Below are 26,796 nucleotides of genomic sequence, written 5' to 3' on the forward strand. Positions count from 1 at the left end.
TGTCTAATAGTGTCCATATTGTCGATCCGAGTTGTCCATTCTCAGCTCCCAATTGGAAATTAGCATATTTTCTCAGTCTACATTGTCCAAGTATTCCTGGTCTCATAAGAATGAATTAAACCAAACTATTTCTTGAATAGGTAAATATAGTCATCCACCCTGTACTTTTGTTTTCCAATTGTCCTGACACAACACGTCGAGTCTTGTCTTTCCCGTTTCCGCTTTAGTACATTTAAGTTGTTTAATTGGAAATAATGATTTGTTAACCAGGTCATGTAACGTGATCTTGGAACACAAAATCACAGTAAAGCAGGATCTCTGACGTAGTATTGTAGTACAGCATTATTCGAAATAATACCAATAAAGTAATCGAAAATATAAAACGTCACGAGTAAATGCAGTATGTAGTTTTACTTTGAAAGAATATTCCAGAGGTGCTCATATGTATCGTTCATAAAACGAAATATGCAAAACAGCAGTATATATATATATATATATATATATATATATATATATATATATATATATATATACATATTGCACAGAAGTGTTAGTCTATTACGTACGGTCAAGTCCGAGGTGTGAGGGTTGAGGGGCAAAATCACATCCTTATTTTCAAGCAGATTCTCATTCATTAATTTGCCTTGTCACAACGACCCTCTACACCAACAGCCCGCCGTGCAAGGATTTTTTCCCCGTAATGTTAGTCCGTTAGCATCTTGTAGTAGACTACTGAAGTGACTTTAAACATTATCGAACATGTGTGTGGAATACTTGATGAACAACTATTTGAGTTGAAATACTTGTTTAAATTGTAAATCACTGACAGATTATTGTAAACTATCTAAATTCAAGAGGGATCGCTGGATCGATGAAATCATTTAAACTAGTAGGCCTAGATATTCCTCGTTTGGTCGTTTTATAATAGCTCCGAAAAAGTGAAACGACTGGAAGAAATAAATAAGATGAGCATTGCTTCTAATCGAACTTACATCGTTCATATGGTATTTCATCAAGACGACTAAATGTACATACTGTCAAATGAAAGTTACGCAATCATATTTGTAGTTTTTGTACTAATGACATGATTGACTCTTTAGTTCAATGGTTCCGATACTATAGAAGCCGGCTAGATTTGGTAGTGGTAATCCAAAACATATGTTGCTATAACATGTGCAACCCTTTCTTAAAGTAAGGTCTTATTCGCTCTCTTGAGGTGGAATTATGTGTGCTAAGAATGTTTCAAATTTTGTAAGTGGACCACAGTGTCAATCACCCTTGCATCATTAACTCAATTCAGGTCACTACAATTGTGATAGTTTTTCATCTGTTCTTACACACAACACATAAATACGTCTAACGTATACTTCTCTCGGAGCATGCAGTGGCGAATTGAGGTTTTTAATAAAAGAGGGGTTCCATCAGGCCGGTAGCCAGACTAAGAATTGATAGGGGATGATATTTTCCTGGGGGGGAGGGGGGAGAGTGTGATATTTTTGTGACAATATGTAAGCGGAGCGCCACCATCTGAACATGACATTATTTTGAGATTGTATGCCTATCGTAAGTAACGAGCTACGCTCTCCTTAGCCCGAAGAGAAAGAAAAGAGAAGACAGATTATTACAAAATTTTGGCTTCTTTTCATTCTACCCGTGATCCTTGGTAGGGTTCTCCTAAAATCATATGACTGACTGATGTTGCACGTTGGTAAGCTGTAACCTTACGTTTACCAAAACAATCCCTTGGCCAGCCAATTGGTTGGCTATGGTAAGATATTTGCTGACAGCATAGGGGAAGATTAAGGTGTTTTCGGAGTGATGGCTAAATTGAAGCAAAACTTGTCGAACTTGTTGTGGAAAGTTGGTTCTTGCGCTATGTCAGCACGCTACATCTAATGAATACGAAGAGAAACATGGACAGTCTTATTTCTGAACATATCGAGTTAGTTTCCTTCCGGAAAAATACAAAAGAAATTTCACTAATGAAAAATGTTCGCCTCAACCACACGTGATTTCTATAGTGTCCAAGTATTGAAATTTCATTAATGTGTTATTGTGTGGGAGTTTTCGGCTTTATCAGTATTCTAGTGTCCTTTACGACAGTATATGTATTTATTTAATGGTAATCCAAAATATATATTGCTAATATATGTACAAACCCTTTCTTAAAGTAAGGTCTTATTTGCCCAGTCAAGGATGAAACCTGATTTGTACTGCTGATCTATGCAGGTTATATAATCATTGGATTGGAAGGTAATAGTTTAGGTGATGCGATGATGTCGACAGGAATGGGGGGGGGGTGCAATAAGTGGGTGCGAGTTTCGAAGGAGGAAATACTTACAGATAAGGACTATTTACAATCAGGCGGAATATAATAAATACATTCTTTATTTTCGAAACAGATTCATGACAATTCCTTTAGGTTCCCATAAGATTGGATATCTGCATGTATAACGTAAATGTAAATCAAGTGATGGATAAGTGTAGTACACATATATCAAAGGTGCGGGTTACAGGAATTTTCCATTTCTTTGACCGACTTAGATAGGGATATGGAACTTTATGGTCACTGTAGTTGAATAAAGCATATTGTACACGATGGAGTATAAGACCCTGGTTTGGTTAAAGGCGACTACCACGATGGGGATTCTAGGGTCTTGCTAATTAACACTCTTGTTTGTGGGTGAAAAGGGATGTGCACATTAAGTTGAGTGGTCTCATTCTTTCACCAATGAAAGTAAGAAAAAATATTTAAATAATCATCCGACTGAGCCACCCCTCTCTCCCCCCCCCACCGCCCCGACGGAGCGATAGAGTTGAGAGGGGATGTTCCCTTGCGAACGCAAACGTTATTGGACTACAAATTGCTTATACAATCAGGAATATCAGTCAAATATTGGCCAATAAGTATCAAAAGTTAATTAGTTCATTACATGATAGTTTAGAGCGAAAGATGGTGGTAGTATATTAATACCGGATTATTTTAATTCTTAAGCAATGAACGAAATGTCAATGAAAAGAAGAGGTCAACGTTACCGACGCTTTATTGTAGTCTTTGTTCATTTTATACGGAAATAAGTTCACATTATCGCAATTCAATCATTATTGTTAATGAAATGACATATTGAAATGGCATTGTCACATAGATATATCTTAATGTTGTCGTATAACTGAGTCGATTCATTTCTGTCTGTTCTTTCGATTTTGGACAGAGTTTAGAGCCATATTCCTCGATTAAAGAAATATTACATTAGGACCCGTGCAACATTCGGTGGAGAGGAGTTCAGTTGTTTTGAAATGCCTCAATGTTGTTTTTCTACACTCTGTTACATAGACCACTCCGCAAAGAGAATTGATTATCTCTACACCGGCCGTATTTTCATATCTGTGTATTGTAGGCCGCAGTCGTATCCACTAAGATAACTCCAGAATATGTTCGTTCCTCGAGTGGAGCCGTCGTAGTCTCCGTTGAGGTGAGAATGCGCACAATAGGCACAGTAATTAATTCCGATAGGGAAATAATTACAATCATATTCATGAGTACCGCAATAATAATAATAATGACTGTCGAACCACCAGGCTCCTTGATGCTTCTCGGCGCAGTCATAGGAACTCGACTCATCGTTATCCCGGTCACGTGTGCTGAATTGTTTGTTGTTGCTACGCGACATAGCATCAAAACCTACGGATTCGAGAAAGAAAACAAACTTCAAATGCTACGTGGACTCCATCGTACCGTTATTTATATTACTAATTGTTAATATGAGTGCTTTTCTAGTGATCTGTTATTTCTTAATAGCAATACAAAATGTTGTCATTTCAGATGTATTAATTGAAAGGTGATACCAAAACAGTTTATTATATACGATTTTACAGAGAAAATATCACCCGAAAATTGCGTTGCCGAAGTGTCCGTAAGGTTTTCAATAACAGGTTTGTCTACGTGTATTTGGTAAATTCCTCAATTTTGTCCCCTGTAAACATATGCTTATTATGAATATAACCGATAACAATCAGTAAGGTGCTATTAATATTATTGTATTTGACACTCATTAGCAATGCCTATATTGTTCTAAACTTCCAAATCTTTATTCAAAATTGGAAACGGCATATTGGGAATGCGTCTGTTTTGCTTGTTGTTTTCATCTGTTCATTAATTTGATAGTACTTTCATCATTCAGGGCTTAGTGCCCGATGGATTAAAATTTCTTACAACTCTTAAAAGTTAAATATATTTTCATTACTAAACAACGGAAAAATGAAAAATGCTGCATTCTGGATCTTTAGTTAAAACAATTCATTCATACAAAATCGATGAATCTACGTAGAATATTTCAAAGCTACATTCCATCAATATTTATGCAGGCTATGAAACTTCTTTCTGTCTACGTAGCTGTTTTCATACTGATCACGTAACTATCACACAGTAGGCTAAGTTGTGGTTTATAACCTTCTTGTTACGCTATTGGCTATTTATGTTCATTTTGTTTTGTTTATATTATGCTTACTCATGTGTGTTAAAATATCATACTTTTTCATGTGTATTTGATAATGGTGTCCTCAGTACATCCACCATATTGTGTCTATGTCCACACAAATCATGGAGTTCAAATTTCAGAGAGGCAATGACCTTCATTTGTTAGCACTGTCAGTCAGACTGATCACAAATGACTGTCTAAAGATCACAATGAAAAACTTTAGAAATAAAATGCCCAGTATAGCGTTTTTACTAGTTTGTCATGATTAGTAGGTAACGCAGCTAGACATAAGTTACGAGAGAAATGGTTATTGGATAGGATGTGCAAATATGTAGATTAGGATATAAAGTATATTTCAGGTTCAATATGAAGTTTCATGGTTTAGTGACCAGATGCTAAGGACACAAGTGTAATGCTTTTACACTCATGGATGTACTAAGCTACCTGCCTTTTATTTTTACTTATCATGTTTCGTGAGTTATTTGCATTTATCATTAATTTACTACTAAATATTTACGGGGAAATTCCTTCCACTATTTGAAACAATCGTGTGTCAACAAACATCTGTTAGATCTGGAGTTAAAAACATGCAGATATGCTCTTAATGTAAAACAATGATGAACGTTGAGAAAGCATTGTTAATTAATTAGAATGCATTTAACTAGTAAATCACAAATAATGATACTAATAAAATACAGAGATTCTAACCTGTATTTCCACTATATGATCCAATTGATAGTCGGTATTTGTCCGCATCGTCACTGATGCTAAAGGAGGAATAGAGGGCGTAATACGACGACCTACTTGAATCGGTGAGGTCTATCCGGAGACTGTATGTTTTTTGATTGGTTATTGCGTGTATGTAATCATTACCGAGCCAATGATCACGATTAGGATTTTCAAATCCGTTTTTATACTCAGCCCAGGTACGATAGAAATCAACAGAGGCCCTTGATCGTCGCTGAATGACCTATGAATATAAATATAAAATTACATGTTACAGGAGTAAGTGATAAGTGACAAATGTAATGTGTCTTCCACACTCTCAAAGAACAAATGAATTCAGAAACAAGACACTTCACTGGTTTAAATATTCGTGCAAAACTCACCGTCCATCCTCCTCCGTTACTTTCCATCTCACAGTAAACCTGAATGCCGCTTGGCGAACCATCAGGGTAAATGGTGTAAACTCCATCACTGAGTGTACCGAATTCATAAAGATCGTAGCAATCTTTTGGGATCAATCGAATGCACGTCACTCCGTCTCCTTCGTAGCCATCATTACAGTAACATTTACGGACACCGTTCCTCGTATCACAGGTTGCGTGTTCACTACACTGGTAACTCTCATCTATAAGTCGGTTGTTCCTACAAGTTGATTTTCGTGTACATCTTGAATTAGCGTAAAACTGGCCTTCCTAATTTAAGATATTCAGTGGGAAATAAAAATGAATAACGAATTTACTGTTGTCACTATGAAATGTACGGGATTTCAACGTTGGGTGACCAAAGCAAAATTCCCCTAGGTATGGGTATGAACCTTGAGGAAATTTTAATGAGGTATTGATACCAACTGCGATGGAGGGGGCTAGTTATTCGCCATAAAAAAGGTAGCTGCCAAATGTTGCATTCAAAGGTTTATTGCGACTTTACATGAGCCCGATAATTGTTTCTAACTGCAAGACTGTGATAAGAAGTATCCATAAAACTATGTATCGTTGATAAGGGAATGTACACCCGTATGGGAGTGGTCTTATGCTTCCAAGCTAAGTGTAATACATCCATCGACTGACAGCAGGCTAGACTGGTGACTGATGTGAGGTCGATGGCCCCTGCCCAACCGCCATGCCAGCGCTATTCATTCATCTCTAAATGTAATACGATAATTAACAAGTTTTTTTTTTAATAACAGGTTTCCGTCTAAGTATATGGACAATGAAGTATGAAGAAAGTATTTGAAATGACATTACAGAACCGTACTGACCCTTAATACACTTCCTTTGTCAGCAACGAAGCAGTTGTGGGTGCACGTCTCTCCGTCCCCTTGATAGTTTTGATTGCAGTAACATTTACGGACACCGCTCCTCGTATCACAGGTTGCGTGAATACTACACCGGTAACTCTCATCTGTAAGACGGTTGTTTCTACAAGTTGATTTTCGTGTACATCCTGAATTAGCGTGAAACTGGCCCTCCTAATTTAAGATATTCAGTAAAAAACACTAATAAATTAGTGATGGATTTGCAGGTGTCAAAGTGGAATGTTAGGGATTTTCAACGTTGCATGACCAATGCAAAATTCCCCTCCATTGATCTAAGTAAAGGAATAAAATTTTAAAAAAGTTTTACGAGGTCTTGATACCGACTCCAAAGTACGGGGATAGGGATTTGCTTTTAATTTAAATAACCGTCAAATGTCGCATTCAACAACTTATTTAGATATTTTTGATACATTATTCCTGCAATGATTTCTTACTGCAAGACTGTAGTAAGAACAATCTATGACTTCTTGTAAAAGGTTTTTAAAGAGGTTGCACACCCGTATAGGCGTGGTCTTATACTTTCCGAGTAAATGTAATACATCCATCGACTGACAGTTTTGTCTGGACTGGCGACCGAAGGGCGGTCCATGTCCCCTGCCCAACCGCGATACGAGCCCATTCGGTTATATCTGAATGTGATGCGATAATCAACAAATTTAAATAATAAATGTTTCCTTTTTATTATCTGGACAATAAAGTATGAGAAAAGTATCTAAAAATGTCATTAAAGAATAGTACTGACCCTTAATACACTTCCTTTGTCAGCAACGAAGCAGTTGTGGGTGCACGTCACTCCGTCCCCATTGTAGTTTTGATCGCAGTAACATTTACGGACACCGTTCCTCGTATCACAGGTTGCGTGTGTACTACAGCGGTAACTCTCATCTGCTAAACGGTTGTTTCTACAAGTTGATTTCCGTGTACATCCTGAATTAGCGTAAAATTGGCCCTCCTAAGTTAGATATTGAATAAAAATACTAATAAATGAATTATATATTTGCAGTTGTCACAATGAAATGTGTAGGGTTTCAACAGTTGGGTGACCAATGCAAAATTCCCCTTGACTGGTAAAGGTATACAGCTTGATGAAAGCTGTATGAGGTATTGATACCAAATCCGAAGTATGGGGCCTAGCTCTTCCCAATAAAGGTAGCTGCCAAATATAGCATTCAAGGGTGTATTGAGACTATACATGAGCCCGATAATTGTTTCTAACTGCAAGACTGTGATAAGTAGTATCCATAAAATTATTTATCGTTAAATAAGTGAATGTACACCCGTATTGGAGTGGTCTGATATGCTTCCCAGCTAAGTGCAATACATCCATCGACTGACAGTTTTGTCTAGATTGGCGACCGAAGTGAGGTCCATGGCACCTACCCTACCGCAATGCGAGCGCGATTATTTATCTCTAAATGTAATGCGATTAACAACATGTTTAAATATTAAAATGATTCCTTGTAACTAAATGGACAATGAAGTATATGAGAAAAGTATTAAAAATGTCATTAAAGAACCTTACTGACCCTTAATACACTTCCTTTGTCAGCAACGAAGCAGTTGTGGGTGCACGTCACTCCGTCCCCATTGTAGTTTTGATCGCAGTAACATTTACGGACACCGTTCCTCGTATCACAGGTTGCGTGATCACTACACCGGTAACTCTCATCTGCTAGACGGTTGTTTCTACAAGTTGATTTTCGCGTACATCCTGAATTAGCGTGAAACTGGCCCTCCTTAGTTAGATATTGAATGAAAATACTAATAAATGAGTTATGAATTTGCAGGTGTCACAATGAATTGTACAGGATTTCAAAGCTCGGGTGACCAATGCAAAAATTCCCCCTGACTGATATAGGTAAAAGTATGAACCTTGATGAAAGTTTTATGAGGGCTTGATACCAACACTAAAGTAGGGGGCCTAGTAATTCGCCATCAAAATGTGGCTGACAAATGATGCATTCAAGGATTTATTGCGGCTATACATGAACCCGATAATTATTTCTAACTGCAAGACTGTGATAAGAAATATCCATGAAAGTTTGTGTATCGTTGATAAGGGAATATACACCCTTATAGGAGTCGTATTATGCCTCCCAGCTAAGTGTAATATATCCATCGACTGACAGTTTTGTCTGGACTGGCGACCGAAGGGAGGTCCAATGCCCCTGCCCAACTGCGATGCAAGCGCTATTCATTTATCTCTAAATGCAATGCGAAAATCAACAAGTTTAAGTAGTTAAAGTTTCCTTCTTAGAATATGGACAATGAATTATGAAAAAAGTATTTGAAATGCCATGACAGAACCGTACTGACCCGTAATACACTTCCTTTGTCAGCAACGAAGCAGTTGTGGGTGCACGTCACTCCGTCCCCTTGATAGTTTTGATTGCAGTAACATTTACGGACACCGCTCCTCGTATCACAGGTTGCGTGAATACTACACCGGTAACTCTCATCTGTAAGACGGTTGTTTCTACAAGTTGATTTTCGAGTACATCCTGAATTAGCGTGAAACTGGCCCTCCTAAGTTAGATATTCAATGAAAATACAAATAAATGAATTATGAATTTGCAGTTGTCACAATTTAATGCACAGGGTTTTGACGGTGCATGACCAATGCAAAATTCCCCTTGACTGATAAAGGTAAAGGTATGAACCATGATGAAAGTTTTATGATGTCTTGATACCAACTCTGACGTATGGGCCTATTTAATCGCCATAAAATAGGTAGCTGCCAAATGATGCATTCAAGGGTTTATTGTGACTATACATGAGCCCGAAAAATATTTTTTACTGCAAGACTGTGATAAGAAATATCCATGAAAGTTTGTGTATCGCTGATAAAGGAATATACACCCGTATAGGAGTCGTATTATGCCTCCCAGCTAAGTGTAATATATCCATCGACTGACAGTTTTGTCTAGACTGGCGACCGAAGTGAGGTCCATGGCCCCTGCCCAACCGCGAAACGAGCGCTATTCATTTAAATATATATGTAATGCAATAGTCAACCATTTTTAACAGTAAAAGGTTTCCTTCTAAGAATATGGACAATGAATTTTCAGAAAAGTATTCAAAATGCCTTTACAGAACCGTACTGACCCTTAATACACTTCTCTTGTCAGCAACGAAGCAGTTGTGGGTGCACGTCACTCCGTCCCCATGGTAGTTTTGATTGCAGTAACATTTACGGTCATCGTTTCTCGTATCACAGGTTGCGTAAATACTACACTGGTAACTCTCATCTACAAGCCGGTTGTTCCTGCAAGTTGATTTTCGTGTACATCTTGAATTAGCGTAAAACTGGCCTTCCTAATTTATGATATTCAGCGGGAGAAAAAAATTATGAATTTGCAGTTGTCACAATGAATTGTACAGGATGTCAACGCTCGGGTGACCAATGCAAAAATTCCCCTTGACTGATATAGGTAAAGGTATGAACCTTGATGAAAGTTTTATGAGGGCGTGATACCAACACTAAAGTAGGGGACCTAGTAATTCGCCATCAAAAGGTGGCTGACAAATGATGCATTCAAGGATTTATTGCGACTATACATGAACCCGATAATTATTTCTAACTGCAAGACAGCGGTAAGAAGTATCCATGAAATGTTATGTATCGTTGATAGGAAAAGTACACCCGTATAGGAGTGGTATTATGCTTCCCAGCCAAGTGTAATACATCCATCGACTGACAGTTTTGTCTGGACTGGCGACCGAAGTGAGGTCCATGGCCCCTGCCCAGCCGCGATGCCAGCGCTATTTATTTATCTTTAAATGTAATGCGATAATCAACAAGTTTAAATAATAAAAGGTTCCTTCTAAGTATATGGACAATGAATTATGAAAAAAAAAGTATTTGAAATGCCATGACAGAACCGTACTGACCCGTAATACACTTCCTTTGTCAGCAACGAAGCAGTTGTGGGTGCACGTCACTCCGTCCCCATGATAGTTTTGATTGCAGTAACATTTACGGACACCGGTCCTCGTATCACAGGTTGCGTGAATACTACACCGGTAACTCTCATCTGTAAGACGGTTGTTTCTACAAGTTGATTTTCGAGTACATCCTGAATTAGCGTGAAACTGGCCCTCCTAAGTTAGATATTCAGTGAAAATACTAATAAATGAATTATGAATTTGCAGTTGTCACAATTTAATGTACAGGGTTTCAACGTTGGGTCACCAATGCAAAATTCCCCTCGACTGATATAGGTAAAAGTATAAACCATGATGAAAGTTTTATGATGTCTTGATACCTTTTCCGAAGTAAGGTGCTTATTTATTCGCCATAAGATAGGTAGATGCCAAATGATGCATTCAAGGGTTTATTGTGACTATACATGAGCCCGAAAAATATTTTTTACTGCAAGACTGTGATAAGAAATATCCATGAAAGTTTGTGTATCGTTGATAAAGGTATATACACCCGTATAGGAGTCGTAAAATGCCTCCCAGCTAAGTGTAATACATACATCGACTGACAGTTTTGTCTAGCCTGGCGACCAGGTAAGGTCCATGTCCTCTGCCCAACCGCGATACGAGCGCTATTCATTTAAATATATATGTAATGCAACAATCAACAAGTTTTAACAGTTAAAGGTTTTCTTCTAAGTATATGGACAATGAAGTTTCAGAACAGTATTCAGAATGCCATTACAGAACCGTACTGACCCTTAATACACTTCTTTTGTCAGCAACGAAGCAGTTGTGGGTGCACGTCACTCCGTCCCCATGGTAGTTTTGATTGCAGTAACATTTACGGTCATCGTTTCTTGTATCACAGGTTGCGTAACTACTACACTGGTAACTCTCATCTACAAGCCGGTTGTTCCTACAAGTTGATTTTCGTGTACATCTTGAATTAGCGTAAAACTGGCCTTCCTAATTTAAGATATTCAGCGGGGGAAAAAAATATGAATTTGCAGTTGTCGCAATGAATTGTCCAGAATTTCAACGCTTGGGTGACCAATGAAAAATTCCCCTTGACTGATATAGGTAAAGGTATGAACCTTCATGAAAGTTTTATTAGGGCTTGATACCAACACTAAGGTAGGGGGCCTAGTAATTCGACATCAAAAGGTGGCTGATAAATGATGCATTCAAGGATTTATTGCGACTATACGTGAACCCGATAATTATTTCTAACTGCAAGACTGTGGTAAGAAGTATCCATGAAATGTTATGTATCGTTGATATGGTAAGTGCACCCGTATAGGAGTGGTCTTATGTTTTCCCAGCTAAGTGTAATACATCCATCGACTGACAGTTTTGTCTGAACTGGCGACCGTAGTGAGGTCGATGGCCCCTGCGCTACCGCGAAGCCAGCGCTATTCATTTATCTTTAAATGTAATGCGATAATCAGCAAGTTCAAATAGTAAAAGGTTTCCTTTTTAAGTATATGGACAAAAAAGTAGAGGAAAGTATTTAAAATGCCATAACAGAACCGTACTGACCCTCAATACACTTCCTTTTTCAGCAAAGAAGCAGCTGTGGGTGCACGTCACTCCGTCCCCATTGTAGTTTTGATCGCAGTAACATTTACGGACACCGTTCCTCGTATCACAGGTTGCGTGTTCACTACACCGGTAACTCTCATCTATAAGCCGGTTGTTTCTACAGGTTGACTTTCGTGTACATCCTGAATTAGCATGAAACTGGCCCTCCTAAGTTAAGATATTCAGTGGAAACACTTATAAATTAGTGATGGATTTGCAGGAGTCAAAGTGGAATGTAAGGGATTTTCAACGGTGCTTGACCAATGCAAAATTCCCCTCCATTGATCTAAGTAAAGGTATTAAACTTTATAAAAGTCTAAGAGGTCTTGATACCGACTCCAAAGTAGGGGGATAGAGATTCGCCATTAATTTGAATAACCGTCAAATGTAACATTCAACAACTTATTTAGATATTTTTGATGCATTATTCCTGCAATGATTTCTTACTGCAAGACTGTAGTAAGAACTATCTATGACTTTTTGTGAAAGGTTTATAAAGAGGTTGCACACCCGTATAGGCGTGGTCTTATGCTTTCCTACAAAATGTAGTACATCCCTCGACTCACAGTTTTGTCTGGACTGGCGACCAAAGTGAGGTCGATGGCCCCTGCGCTACCGCGAAGCCAGCGCTATTCATTTATCTTTAAATGTAATGCGATAATCAGCAAGTTCCAATAGTAAAATGATTCCCTGTAATTATATGGAAAATGAAGTATGCGAAAAGTATTAAAAATGCCATAACAGAACCGTACTGACCCTTAATACACTTCCTTTGTTAGCAACGAAGCAGTTGTGGGTGCACGTCACTCCGTCCCCATTGTAGTTTTGATCGCAGTAACATTTACGGACACCGTTCCTCGTATCACAGGTTGCGTGTGTACTACACCGGTAACTCTCATCTACTAGACGGTTGTTTCTACAAGTTGATTTTCGTGTACATCCTGAGTTAGCGTGAAACTGGCCCTCCTAAGTTAGATATTGAATAAAAATACTAATAAATGAATTATGAATTTGCAGTTGTCACAATGAAATGTATAGGGTTTCAACTGTTGGGTGACCAATGCAAAATTCCCCTTGACTGGTAAAGGTATAAACCTTTACGAAAGCTTTATGAGGTCTTGATATCAACTCCGAAGTATGGGGCCTAGCTCTTCCCAACAAAGGTAGCTGCCAAATATTGCATTCAAGGGTTTATTGCGACTATACATGTGCCCGATAATTGTTTCTAACTGCAAGACTGTGGAAAGAAATATCCATAAAATTATGTATCGTTGATAAGGAAATGTACACCCGTATAGGAGTGGTCTTATGCTTCCCAGCTAAGTGCAATACATCCATCGACTGACAGTTTTGGTAAGACTGGCGACCGAAGGGAGGTCAATGGCGCCTGCCCAACCGCGATGCCAGTGCTCTTAATTGAAAAATATATAACTAATGCAATAATCGACAAGTTTTAACAGTAAATGGTTTCTTTTTAAGTATATGGACAAGGAAGTTTCAGAAAAGTATTCAAAATGCCATTACAGAACCGTACTGACCGATAATACACTTCCTTTGTCAGCAACGAAGCAGCTGTGGGTGCACGTCGCTCCGTCCCCATTGTAGTTTTGATCGCAGTAACATTTACGGACACCGTTCCTCGTATCACAGGTTGCGTGTGTACTACACCGGTAACTCTCATCTACTAGACGGTTGTTTCTACAAGTTGATTTCCGTGTACATCCTGAGTAAGCGTGAAACTGGCCCTCCTAAGTTAGATATTGAATAAAAATACTAATAAATGAATTATGAATTTGCAGTTGTCACAATGAAATGTATAGGGTTTCAACTGTTGGGTGACCAATGCAAAATTCCCCTTGACTGGTAAAGGTATAAACCTTTACGAAAGCTTTATGAGGTCTTGATATCAACTCCGAAGTAGGGGGCCTAGCTCTTCCCAACAAAGGTAGCTGCCAAATATTGCATTCAAGGGTTTATTGCGACTATACATGTGCCCGATAATTGTTTCTAACTGCAAGACTGTGGTAAGAAATATCCATAAAATTATGTATCGTTGATAAGGGAATGTACACCCGTATTGGAGTGGTCTTATGCTTCCCAGCTAAGTGCAATACATCCATCGACTGACAGTTTTGGTAAGACTGGCGACCGAAGGGAGGTCCATGGCCCCTGCCCAACCGCGATGCCAGTGCTCTTAATTGAAAAATATATAACTAATGCAATAATCGACAAGTTTTAACAGTAAATGGTTTCTTTTTAAGTATATGGACAAGGAAGTTTCAGAAAAGTATTCAAAATGCCAGAACAGAACCGTACTGACCGATAATACACTTCCTTTGTCAGCAACGAAGCAGCGGTGGGTGCACGTCGCTCCGTCCCCATTGTAGTTTTGATCGCAGTAACATTTACGGACACCGTTCCTCGTATCACAGGTTGCGTGTGTACTACACCGGTAACTCTCATCTACTAGACGGTTGTTTCTACAAGTTGATTTCCGTGTACATCCTGAGTTAGCGTGAAACTGGCCCTCCTAAGTTAGATATTGAATAAAAATACTAATAAATGAATTATGAATTTGCAGTTGTCACAATGAAATGTATAGGGTTTCAACTATTGGGTGACCAATGCAAAATTCCCCTTGACTGGTAAAGGTATAAACCTTTACGAAAGCTTTATGAGGTCTTGATATCAACTCCGAAGTAGGGGCCTAGCTCTTCCCAATAAAGGTAGCTGCCAGATATTGCATTCAAGGGTTTATTGCGACTATACATGTGCCCGATAATTGTTTCTAACTGCAAGACTGTGGTAAGAAATATCCATAAAATTATGTATCGTTGATAAGGGAATGTACACCCGTATAGGAGTGGTCTTATGCTTCCCAGCTAAGTGCAATACATCCATCGACTGACAGTTTTGGTAAGACTGGCGACCGTAGGGAGGTCCATGGCCCCTGCCCAACCGCGATGCCAGTGCTCTTAATTGAAAAATATATAACTAATGCAATAATCGACAAGTTTTAACAGTAAATGGTTTCTTTTTAAGTATATGGACAAGGAAGTTTCAGAAAAGTATTCAAAATGCCATTACAGAACCGTGCTGACCGATAATACACTTCCTTTGTCAGCAACAAAGCATCTGTGGGTGCACGTCGCTCCGTTCCCATTGTAGTTTTGATCGCAGTAACATTTACGGACACCGTTCCTCGTATCACAGGTTGCGTGTGTACTACACCGGTAACTCTCATCTACTAGACGGTTGTTTCTACATGTTGATTTCCGTGTACATCCTGAGTTAGCGTGAAACTGGCCCTCCTAAGTTAGATATTGAATAAAAATACTAATAAATGAATTATGAATTTGCTGTTGTCACAATGAAATGTATAGGGTTCAACTGTTGGATGACCAATGCAAAATTCCCCTTGACTGGTAAAGGTATAAACCTTAATGAAAGCTTTATGAGGTCTTGATATCAACTCCGAAGTATGGAGTCTTGCTCTTCCCAATAAAGGTAGCTGCCAAATATTGCATTCAAGGATTTATTGCGACTATACATGTGCCCGATAATTGTTTCTAACTGCAAGACTGTGGTAAGAAATATCCATAAAATTATGTATCGTTGATAAGGGAATGTACACCCGTATTGGAGTGGTCTTATACTTCCCAGCTAAGTGCAATACATCCATCGACTGACAGTTTTGGTAAGACTGGCGACCGAAGAGAGGTCCATGGCCCCTGCCCAACCGCGATGCCAGTGCTCTTAATTGAAAAATATATAACTAGTGCAATAATCGACAAGTTTTAACAGTGAAAGGTTTCTTTTTAAGTATATGGACAAGGAAGTTTCAGAAAAGTATTCAAAATGTCATTACAGAACCGTACTGACCGATAATACACTTCCTTTATCAGCAACGAAGCAGCTGTGGGTGCACGTCGCTCCGTCCCCATTGTAGTTTTGATCGCAGTAACATTTACGGACACCGTTCCTCGTATCACAGGTTGCGTGTTCACTACACTGGTAACTCCTATCTATTAGACGGTTGTTCCTACAAGTTGATTTCCGTGTACATCTTGCATTAGCGTAAAACTCGCCATTCTATAAATATATTCAGAAAAAAATACTAATCAATGAATTATGAATTTGCTGTTGGTACAGTGAATTGTACAGAATTTCGACGGTGTGCTGCCAATTCAAAATTTCTCTTGACTGTAATTAGTTATGGGTATGAACATTAATGACAGTTTCATGAGGTCTTGATACCAACTTTGAAGTACGGAGCATATGGACGCAATACAATGGTAGATGCCAAGGGTTGCATTATACGGTTCATTGCGAGTATACATGAGCCTGATAATTAGTTCTAAATGCAGGCCTGTGGTAAGAAGTATGTATGAAATGTTGTGTAATATTCACAAGAGAATATACACCCGTACATGAGTGGTATTATGGTTCCCAGCTAAATGCAATACATCCATCGACTGACAGTTTTGTCTTGAGTGGCGATAGAAGGGCGGTCCATGGCCCCTGCCCAACCGCGATACGAGCGTTATTCGGTTTTATCTGAATGTAATGCGATAATCAACAAGTTTATATAGTTAAATTTTTCCTTTTTATTTCATGGACCATAAAGTATGAGAAAAGTATCTAAAAATGCCTTTACAGAACAGTACTGACCTTTAATACACTTCCTTTGTCAGCGACGAAACAGTTGTGAGTGCACGTCACTCCGTCCCCATGGTATTTTGGATTGCAGTAACATTTACGGACACCGGTCCTCGTATCACAGGTTGCGTGATCACTACATTGGTAATGTTCATCTATAAGCCGGTTATTCCTACAAGTTGATTTTAGTGTACATCCTGAATTAGCGTAAAATTCGCCCTCCTAAGTTAGATATTGAATGAAAATACTAATAAATGAATTATAAATTTGCTGTCTTAAAAGTGAATTGTACAAGATTTCAACGATAGGTGGCCAATTCAAAATTTCCTCGACTTAATATTGGCATGGGTATGAAAATTTATGACAGTTTCATGAGGTATTGATACCGACTTTGAAGTACGGAGCATATGGACGCAATACAAAGGTTGCTGCCAAATGTTGCATTAAACGGTTTATTGCAAGTATACATGGGCCTGATAATTAGTTCTAAATGCAGGACTGTGGTAAGAAGTATCTATGAATTGTTGTGTAATATTCACAAGGGAATGCACACCCGTAAAGGAGTGGTATTATGGTTCCCAGCTAAATGCAATACATCCATCGACTGACAGTTTTGTCTTGAGTGGCGATAGAAGGGCGGTCCATGTCCCCTGCCCAACCGCGAAACGAGCGCTATTTGGTTATATCTGAATGTAATGCGATAATCAACAAGTTTATATGGTTAAATTTTCCTTTTTATTTCATGGACCATAAAGTATGAGAAAAGTATCTAAAAATGCCATTACAGAACAGTACTGACCCTTAATACACTTCCTTTGTCAGCAACGAAACAGTTGTGGGTGCAAATCACTCCGTCCCCGTGGTAGTTTTGATTGCAGTAACATTTACGGACACCGATCCTCGTATCACAGGTTGCGTGATCACTACATTGGTAACTCTCATCTATAAGCCGGTTGTTCCTACAAGTTGATTTTAGTGTACATCCTGAATTAGCGTAAAACTCGCCCTCCTAAGTTAGATATTGAATTAAAATACTAATAAATGAATTATAAATTTGCGGTTTTAAAAGTGAATTGTACAAGATTTCAACGATGGGTGGCCAATTCAAAGTTTCCTCGACTTAAAATTGGTATGGGTATGAAAATTTATGACAGTTTCATGAGGTATTGATACCGACTTTGAAGTACGGAGCATATGGACGCAATACAAAGGTAGCTGCCAAATGTTGCATTAAACGGTTTATTGCAAGTATACATGAGCCTGATAATTATTTCTTAATGCAGGCCTGTGGTAAGAAGTATCTATGAAATGTTGTGTAATATTCACAAGGGAATGTACACCCGTAAAGGAGTGGTATTATGGTTCCCAGCTAAATGCAATACATCCATCGACTGACAGTTTTGTCTTGAGTGGCGATAGAAGGGCGGTCCATGTCCCCTGCCCAACCGCGATACGAGCGCTATTTGGTTATATCTGAATGTAATGCGATAATCAACAAGTTTTTATGGTTAAATTTTTCCTTTTTATTTCATGGACCATAAAGTATGAGAAAAGTATCTAAAATGCCATTACAGATCAGTACTGACCCTTAATACACTTCCTTTGTCAGCAACGAAACAGTTGTGGGTGCACGTCACTCCGTCCCCGTGGTAGTTTTGATTGCAGTAACATTTACGGACACCGGTCCTCGTATCACAGGTTGCGTGATCACTACATTGGTAACTCTCATCTATAAGCCGGTTGTTCCTACAAGTTGATTTTAGTGTACATCCTGAATTAGCGTAAAACTCGCCCTCCTAAGTTAGATATTGAATTAAAATACTAATAAATGAATTATAAATTTGCGGTTTTAAAAGTGAATTGTACAAGATTTCAACGTTGGGTTGCCAATTCAAAATTTCTTATGACTTAATATTGGTATGGGTATGAAATTTTATGACAGTTTCATGAGGTATTGATACCGACTTTGAAGTACGAAGCCCAGGGACGCAATACAAAGGTAGCTGCCAAATGTTGCATTAAACGGTTTATTGCAAGTATACATGAGCCTGATAATTATTTCTAAATGCAGTTGTGGGTGCACGTCACTCCGTCCCCATGGTAGTTTGGATTGCAGTAACATTAACGGGCACCGATCCTCGTATCACAGGTTGCGTGATCACTACATTGGTATTTCTCATCTATAAGCCGGTTGCTCCTACAAGTTGATTTTAGTGTACATCCTGAATCGACGTAAAACTCGCCATACTATTTTAAGACATTCAGTGACAATACCAATAAATGATTTATGAATTTGCGGTTGTTGCAAAAAAATGTATGGGATTTCAACGGTGGATGACCAATGCAAAATCCCCACCCCCCGACTTAATTTAGGTATGGTTATGCACATTTTTGACAGTTTCATGAGGTATTGCTACCAACTTCGAAGTAGGAGCCTGAGGATTCTAAATAAAACGGCAGGTGCCAAATGTTGCATTAAACGGTTTATTGCGGCTTTACATGTGCCCGATGATTAGTTTAAAATGCAGGACTGTGATAAGAAGTACCTCTAACATTTTGTGAAATTTTTCAAAGGGATTGTCCACCCGTATAGGAGTGGTCTTATGCTTGCCAGCTAAGTGTAATACATCTCTCGACCGACAGTTTTGCCTTGACTGGCGACCGAAAGGCGGTCCATGTCTCGTGCCCATATGCGATGCGTGCGCTATTCTCTTAATATAATGCAATAATCAACAAGTCTAAATAGCAAAGGTTTCCTTCTTATTATATGGACAATTAAGTATGAGAAAACCATATAAAACATGAAATAACAGAACAGTATTGACCTTTAATACACTTCCTTTGTCAGCAACGAAACAGTTGTGGGTGCACGTCACTCCGTCCCCTTCGTAGTTTGGATCGCAGTAACATTTACGAACACCGCTCTTCGTATCACAGGTTGCGTGTTCACTACACTGGTAACTCCTATCTATAAGACGGTTGTTCCTACAAGTTGATTTTCTTGTACATCTTGAATTAGCGTAAAACTCGCCATTCTATAAAGATATTCAGAAAAAAATACTAATAAATGAATTATGAATTTGCTGTTGGTACAGTGAATTGTACAGGATTTCGACGGTGTGTTGCCAATTCGAAATTCCCCTTGACTTTATTGAGTTATAGGTATGAACATTTATGACAGTTTCATGAGGTCTTGATACCAGCTCCGAAGTAGGGGGCTTAGCTATTTGCAACAAAAATGTAGCTGCCTAATGTTGCATTAAGCGGTTTATTGCGACTATACGTGAGCCAGATAATAAGTTATATATGCAGGACTGTGGTAAGAAGCATACATGAAATTTTGTGTAATGTTATTATGGAATGTACACCCGTATGAGAGTGGTCTGAGGCTTCTCAGCTAAGTGCAATTCATCCATCGACTGACAATTTTGTCTGGACTGGCGAGCGAAAAGCGGTCCATGTGTGAGCGCTTCTAGGTTATATCTTAATGCAATGCGATAATCAACAATTTTAAATAGTAAAAGGTTACCTTCTTATTATACGCCAATGAAGTATGTTAATGTATCTAGAAATACCATTAAAGAACAGTACTGACCCTTAATACACTTCCTTTATCAGCGATGAAGCAGTTGTGGGTACACTTCACTCCGTCCCCATGGTAGTTTGGATTGCAGTAACATTTACGGACACCGGTCCTCGTATCACAGGTTGCGTGTTCACTACACTGGTAACTCTCATCTATAAGTCGGTTGTTCATACAAGTTGATTTTTGTGTACATTCTGAATTAGCGTAAAACTGGTCCTCCTAATTTAAAATATTAAGTGAAAATACTAATAAATGAATTATGAATTTGCTGTTGTAACAGTGAATTGAACAGGATTTCAACGGTGGATGACCAATGCATAATTCCCCTAGATTTAATATAGGTATGGGTATGAACATTTATGACAATATTATGAGGTCTTGATACCAACTTCGAAGTAGGAAACCTAGGGATTTGCAATAAAAAGGTAGCCCCCAAATGTTGCATTAAACGGTTCATTGCGACTATACATGAGCCCGATATTTAGTTCTAAGTTCAGGACTGTGGTAAGAAGTATCTATGGAATTTAACGTTATGTCTATAAGGTAATGCACAACCGTATACCATTGGTCTTATGCTTCCCAGCTTAGTGTAATATATCCCTCGACTGACAGTTTTGTCTTGACTGGCGACCAAGGGGCGGTCCATGTTCCCTGATCAACCGCGATACGAGCGCTATTCGGTTATATCTAAATGTAGTGCGATAATCAACAAGTTTAAATAGTAAAATATTACCTTCTCATTATAAGCAAATGAAGTATGATAAAAGTATCTAAAAATGTCATTAAAAAACCGTACTGACCATTAATACACTTCCTTTGTCAGCGATGAAACAGTTGTGGGTGCACGTCACTCCGTCCCCTTCGTAGTTTGGATTGCAGTAACATTTACGAACACCGTTCCTCGTATCACAGGTTGCGTGATCACTACACTGGTAACTCTCATCTATAAGCCGGTTGTCCCTACAAGTTGATTTTTGTGTACATTCTGAGTTAGCGTAAAACTGGTCCTCCTAATTTAAAATATTAAGTGAAAATACTAATAAATGAATTATGAATTTGCTGTTGTAACAGTGAATTGAACAGGATTTCAACGGTGGATGACCAATGCATAATTCCCCTAGATTTAATATAGGTATGGGTATGAACATTTATGACAATATTATGAGGTCTTGATACCAACTTCGAAGTAGGAAACCTAGGGATTTGCAATAAAAAGGTAGCCCCCAAATGTTGCATTAAACGGTTCATTGCGACTATACATGAGCCCGATATTTAGTTCTAAGTTCAGGACTGTGGTAAGAAGTATCTATGGAATTTAACGTTATGTCTATAAGGTAATGCACAACCGTATACCATTGGTCTTATGCTTCCCAGCTTAGTGTAATATATCCCTCGACTGACAGTTTTGTCTTGACTGGCGACCAAGGGGCGGTCCATGTTCCCTGATCAACCGCGATACGAGCGCTATTCGGTTATATCTAAATGTAGTGCGATAATCAACAAGTTTAAATAGTAAAATATTACCTTCTCATTATAAGCAAATGAAGTATGATAAAAGTATCTAAAAATGTCATTACAAAACCGTACTGACCATTAATACACTTCCTTTGTCAGCGATGAAACAGTTGTGGGTGCACGTCACTCCGTCCCCTTCGTAGTTTGGATTGCAGTAACATTTACGGACACCGTTCCTCGTATCACAGGTTGCGTGATCACTACACTGGTAACTCTCATCTATAAGCCGGTTGTCCCTACAAGTTGATTTTTGTGTACATTCTGAATTAGCGTAAAACTGGTCCTCCTAATTTAAAATATTAAGTGAAAATACTAATAAATGAATTATGAATTTGCTGTTGTAACAGTGAATTGAACAGGATTTCAACGGTGGATGACCAATGCATAATTCCCCTAGATTTAATATAGGTATGGGTATGAACATTTATGACAATATTATGAGGTCTTGATACCAACTTCGAAGTAGGAAACCTAGGGATTTGCAATAAAAAGGTAGCCCCCAAATGTTGCATTAAACGGTTCATTGCGACTATACATGAGCCCGATATTTAGTTCTAAGTTCAGGACTGTGGTAAGAAGTATCTATGGAATTTAACGTTATGTCTATAAGGTAATGCACAACCGTATACCATTGGTCTTATGCTTCCCAGCTTAGTGTAATATATCCCTCGACTGACAGTTTTGTCTTGACTGGCGACCAAGGGGCGGTCCATGTTCCCTGATCAACCGCGATACGAGCGCTATTCGGTTATATCTAAATGTAGTGCGATAATCAACAAGTTTAAATAGTAAAATATTACCTTCTCATTATAATCAAATGAAGTATGATAAAAGTATCTAAAAATGTCATTACAAAACCGTACTGACCATTAATACACTTCCTTTGTCAGCGATGAAACAGTTGTGGGTGCACGTCACTCCGTCCCCTTCGTAGTTTGGACTGCAGTAACATTTACGGACACCGGTCCTCGTATCACAGGTTGCGTGTTCACTACACTGGTAACTCTCATCTATAAGTCGGTTGTTCCTACAAGTTGATTTTAGTGTACATCCTGAATTAGCGTAAAACTCGCCCTCCTAAGTTAGATATTGAATTAAAATACTAATAAATGAATTATAAATTTGCGGTTTTAAAAGTGAATTGTACAAGATTTCAACGTTGGGTTGCCAATTCAAAATTTCCTCGACTTAATATTGGTATGGGTATGAAAATTTATGACAATTTCATGAGGTATTGATACCGACTTTGAAGTAGGAAGCCCAGGGACGCAATACAAAGGTAGCTGCCAAATGTTGCATTAAACGGTTTATTGCAAGTATACATGAGCCTGATAATTATTTCTAAATGCAGTTGTGGGTGCACGTCACTCCGTCCCCATGGTAGTTTGGATTGCAGTAACATTAACGGACACCGGTCCTCGTATCACAGGTTGCGTGATCACTACATTGGTATTTCTCATCTATAAGCCGGTTGCTCCTACAAGTTGATTTTAGTGTACATCCTGGATCGACGTAAAACTCGCCATAGTATGTTAAGACATTCAGTGACAATACTAATAAATGATTTATGAATTTGCGGTTGGTGCAATGAAATGTATGGGATTTCAACGGTGGATGACCAATGCAAAATTCCCCCCGACTTAATATAGGTATGGTTATGCACATTTTTGACAGTTTCATGAGGTATTGCTACCAACTTCGAAGTAAGGAGCCTGAGGATTCTAAATTAAACGGCAGGTGCCAAATGTTGCATTAAACGGTTTATTGCGGCTTTACATGTGCCCGATGATTAGTTTAAAATGCAAGACTGTGATAAGAAGTACCTCTAACATTTTGTGAAATGTTTCAAAGGGATTGTCCACCCGTATAGGAGTGGTCTTATGCTTGCCAGCTAAGTGTAATACATCTCTCGACCGACAGTTTTGCCTTGACTGGCGACCGAAAGGCGGTCCATGTCTCGTGCCCATATGCGATGCGTGCGCTATTCTCTTAATATAATGCAATAATCAACAAGTCTAAATAGCAAAGGTTTCCTTCTTATTATATGGACAATTAAGTATGAGAAAACCATATAAAACATGAAATAACAGAACAGTATTGACCTTTAATACACTTTCTTTGTCAACAACGAAACAGTTGTGGGTGCACGTCACTCCGTCCCCTTCGTAGTTTGGATCGCAGTAACATTTACGAACACCGCTCCTCGTATCACAGGTTGCGTGTTCACTACACTGGTAACTCCTATCTATAAGACGGTTGTTCCTACAAGTTGATTTTCTTGTACATCTTGAATTAGCGTAAAACTCGCCATTCTATAAAGATATTCAGAAAAAAATACTAATAAATGAATTATGAATTTGCTGTTGGTACAGTGAATTGTACAGGATTTCGACGGTGTGTTGCCAATTCGAAATTCCCCTTGACTTTATTGAGTTATAGGTATGAACATTTATGACAGTTTCATGAGGTCTTGATACCAACTCCGAAGTAGGGGGCCTAGCTATTTGCAACAAAAATGTAGCTGCCTAATGTTGCATTAAGCAGTTTATTGCGACTATACGTGAGCCAGATAATAAGTTATATATGCAGGACTGTGGTAAGAAGGATACATGAAATTTTGTGTAATGTTTATTATGGAATGTACACCCGTATGAGAGTGGTCTTAGGCTTCTCAGCTAAGTGCAATTCATCCATCGACTGACAATTTTGTCTGGACTGGCGTGCGAAAAACGGTCCATGTGCGAGCGCTTCTAGGTTATATCTTAATGTATTGCGATAATCAACAATTTTAAATAGTATAAGGTTACCTTCTTATTATACGCCAATGAAGTATGTTAATGTATCTAGAAATACCATTAAAGAACAGTACTGACCCTTAATACACTTCCTTTATCAGCGATGAAGCAGTTGTGGGTACACGTCACTCCATCCCCATGGTAGTTCGGATTGCAGTAACATTTACGGACACCGGTCCTCGTATCACAGGTTGCGTGTTCACTACACTGGTAACTCTCATCTATAAGCCGGTTGTCCCTACAAGTTGATTTTTGTGTACATTCTGAATTAGCGTAAAACTGGTCCTCCTAATTCAAAATATTAAGTGAAAATACTAATAAATGAATTATGAATTTGCTGTTGTAACAGTGACTTGAACAGGATTTCAACGGTGGATGACCAATGCATAATTCCCCTAGATTTAATATAGGTATGGGTATGAACATTTATGACAATATTATGAGGTCTTGATACCAACTTCGAAGTAGGAAGCCTAGGGATTCGCAATAAAAAGGTAGCCCCCAAATGTTGCATTAAACGGTTCATTGCGACTATACATGAGTCCGATATTTAGTTCTAAGTTCAGGACTGTGGTAAGAAGTATCTATGGAATTTAACGTTATATCTATAAGGTAATGCACAACCGTATACCATTGGTCTTATGCTTCCCAGCTTAGTGTAATATATCCCTCGACTGACAGTTTTGTCTTGACTGGCGACCAAGGGGCGGTCCATGTTCCCTGATCAACCGCGATACGAGCGCTATTCGGTTATATCTAAATGTAGTGCGATAATCAACAAGTTTAAATAGTAAAATATTACCTTCTCATTATAAGCAAATGAAGTATGATAAAAGTATCTAAAAATGTCATTACAAAACCGTACTGACCATTAATACACTTCCTTTGTCAGCGATGAAACAGTTGTGGGTGCACGTCACTCCGTCCCCTTCGTAGTTTGGATTGCAGTAACATTTACGGACACCGGTCCTCGTATCACAGGTTGCGTGATCACTACATTGGTAACTCTCATCTATAAGCCGGTTGTTCCTACAAGTTGATTTTAGTGTACATCCTGAATTAGCGTAAAAGTCGCCCTCCTAAGTTAGATATTGAATTAAAATACTAATAAATGAATTATAAATTTGCGGTTTTAAAAGTGAATTGTACGGGATTTCAACGGTGCATGACTAATGCAAAATTTCCCTCCATTGATCTAACTAAAGGTATTAAACTTTAAAAAGGTTTTACGAGGTATTCATACCGACTCCAAAGTAGGGGGGTAGGGAATCGCCATAAATTTGAAAACCGTCCTCGTATCACAGGTTGCGTGATCATTACACTGGTAAGTCTCATCTATAAGTCGGTTGTTTTAGTGTACATCCTAAATTAGCGTAAAACTGACCCTCCTAATTAAAGATATTAACGGGATTTCAACGGTGGGTTGACAATATTCTGCCCAACCGCGATGCGCATACGTAAATGAAATGCAATTATATTGAAAATTATGAAAAGCAAATCATTTAACTTGAAGTGACCGTACTGACCGTTAATACACTTCCTTTGTCAGCAACGAAACAGTTGCATTGGTTCCGAGGGATGCATTCTTCTTGCTGTCTCAGATAATCACCGACACAAACACATTGCTCTGTTTCTATGCGAGAGGTAGCCAAGATGCAAGTATCGGGATCTTCACAAGTCCTCTCACATGTCTCATTGCTAAATATCTCATTGGTTGGACACCATTCAGGATTTAATGCTAGAGAACAGGAAAGAAAGAAAGACAATGTAAGTAAAAGTAACCTGATACAGACACGAAGAATATGACATCTGACAAAGAATAGTTTCTGTCATTCCTTCAATACGGGGCTATCAGATCGTTACAGAAAAGAAAAAAAAAACCTTCTGAAGCAGTTCGAATTAATCTAGAATATTTTAAATCAGGTAGTGGTCGTTCGGTAGTCACATTAATGATGATATTTATTCAACATTACGAGATTTCAGCCCATTATTTGTTGCACAACTGGTGTGATACCAGAAAGTAATTGCTTATTTCTGTTTACAGTTTCCCTCGGTTTTAGTAAACTGCTTTCTGACAACAATGATAATTAATAACAACATCGAATTTCTTTTGCGTTGGTTGTTCTGATCAAACTGGGAGACGTACCTGTTTTAAGTGTAAACGATCTGGTAGGTACAAACGTTAGATACGGATTCTCGTTCAGAGCCAAGATAAGT

The 26,796-nt window shown here is 38.5% G+C and overlaps 2 protein-coding genes across 2 annotated transcripts in view; both read right to left on the minus strand.

Annotated features, from left to right (window-relative positions):
- Positions 1–3,362: 3,362 nt before the first annotated feature.
- Positions 3,363–26,796, minus strand: part of LOC139972936 (uncharacterized) — a 32,510-nt gene continuing 9,076 nt past the window's right edge. The window contains exons 5-20 of the mRNA XM_071979254.1: positions 26,106–26,317; positions 18,270–18,479; positions 17,483–17,692; positions 16,696–16,905; positions 15,907–16,116; positions 15,126–15,335; positions 14,345–14,554; positions 13,563–13,772; positions 12,781–12,990; positions 11,983–12,192; positions 11,200–11,409; positions 10,411–10,620; positions 9,625–9,834; positions 5,588–5,896; positions 5,187–5,448; positions 3,363–3,682 (exon numbers count right to left, since the gene is read on the minus strand). Coding sequence (XP_071835355.1) covers positions 3,363–3,682; positions 5,187–5,448; positions 5,588–5,896; positions 9,625–9,834; positions 10,411–10,620; positions 11,200–11,409; positions 11,983–12,192; positions 12,781–12,990; positions 13,563–13,772; positions 14,345–14,554; positions 15,126–15,335; positions 15,907–16,116; positions 16,696–16,905; positions 17,483–17,692; positions 18,270–18,479; positions 26,106–26,317 — 3,623 coding nt within the window. The remainder of the gene's footprint in view (positions 3,683–5,186; positions 5,449–5,587; positions 5,897–9,624; positions 9,835–10,410; positions 10,621–11,199; positions 11,410–11,982; positions 12,193–12,780; positions 12,991–13,562; positions 13,773–14,344; positions 14,555–15,125; positions 15,336–15,906; positions 16,117–16,695; positions 16,906–17,482; positions 17,693–18,269; positions 18,480–26,105; positions 26,318–26,796) is intronic.
- On the minus strand, positions 22,634–25,653 carry LOC139973796 (uncharacterized). The gene is made up of 4 exons (XM_071980663.1): positions 25,449–25,653; positions 24,658–24,867; positions 23,887–24,096; positions 22,634–22,861 (listed from the first exon to the last, which is right to left on the minus strand). The coding sequence occupies exons 1-4, from the start codon at positions 25,449–25,451 to the stop codon at positions 22,634–22,636; spliced, it is 651 nt and encodes a 216-aa protein (XP_071836764.1). The 5' UTR covers positions 25,452–25,653.

Source organism: Apostichopus japonicus, chromosome 9 (genome assembly GCF_037975245.1).
Source record: "Apostichopus japonicus isolate 1M-3 chromosome 9, ASM3797524v1, whole genome shotgun sequence".
Classification (NCBI taxonomy): Eukaryota; Metazoa; Echinodermata; class Holothuroidea; order Aspidochirotida; family Stichopodidae; genus Apostichopus; species Apostichopus japonicus.

Bases quoted from the DNA above. Each gene is read 5' to 3' on its own strand.
- LOC139973796 (XM_071980663.1), bottom strand. The intron at 24,097-24,657 runs GTCAGTACTGTT...ATATCTTTATAG, and splicing joins ATAAAGGAAGTGTATTAAGG to AATGGCGAGTTTTACGCTAA. The intron at 22,862-23,886 runs GTCAATACTGTT...TATCTAACTTAG, and splicing joins ACAAAGAAAGTGTATTAAAG to GAGGGCGAGTTTTACGCTAA.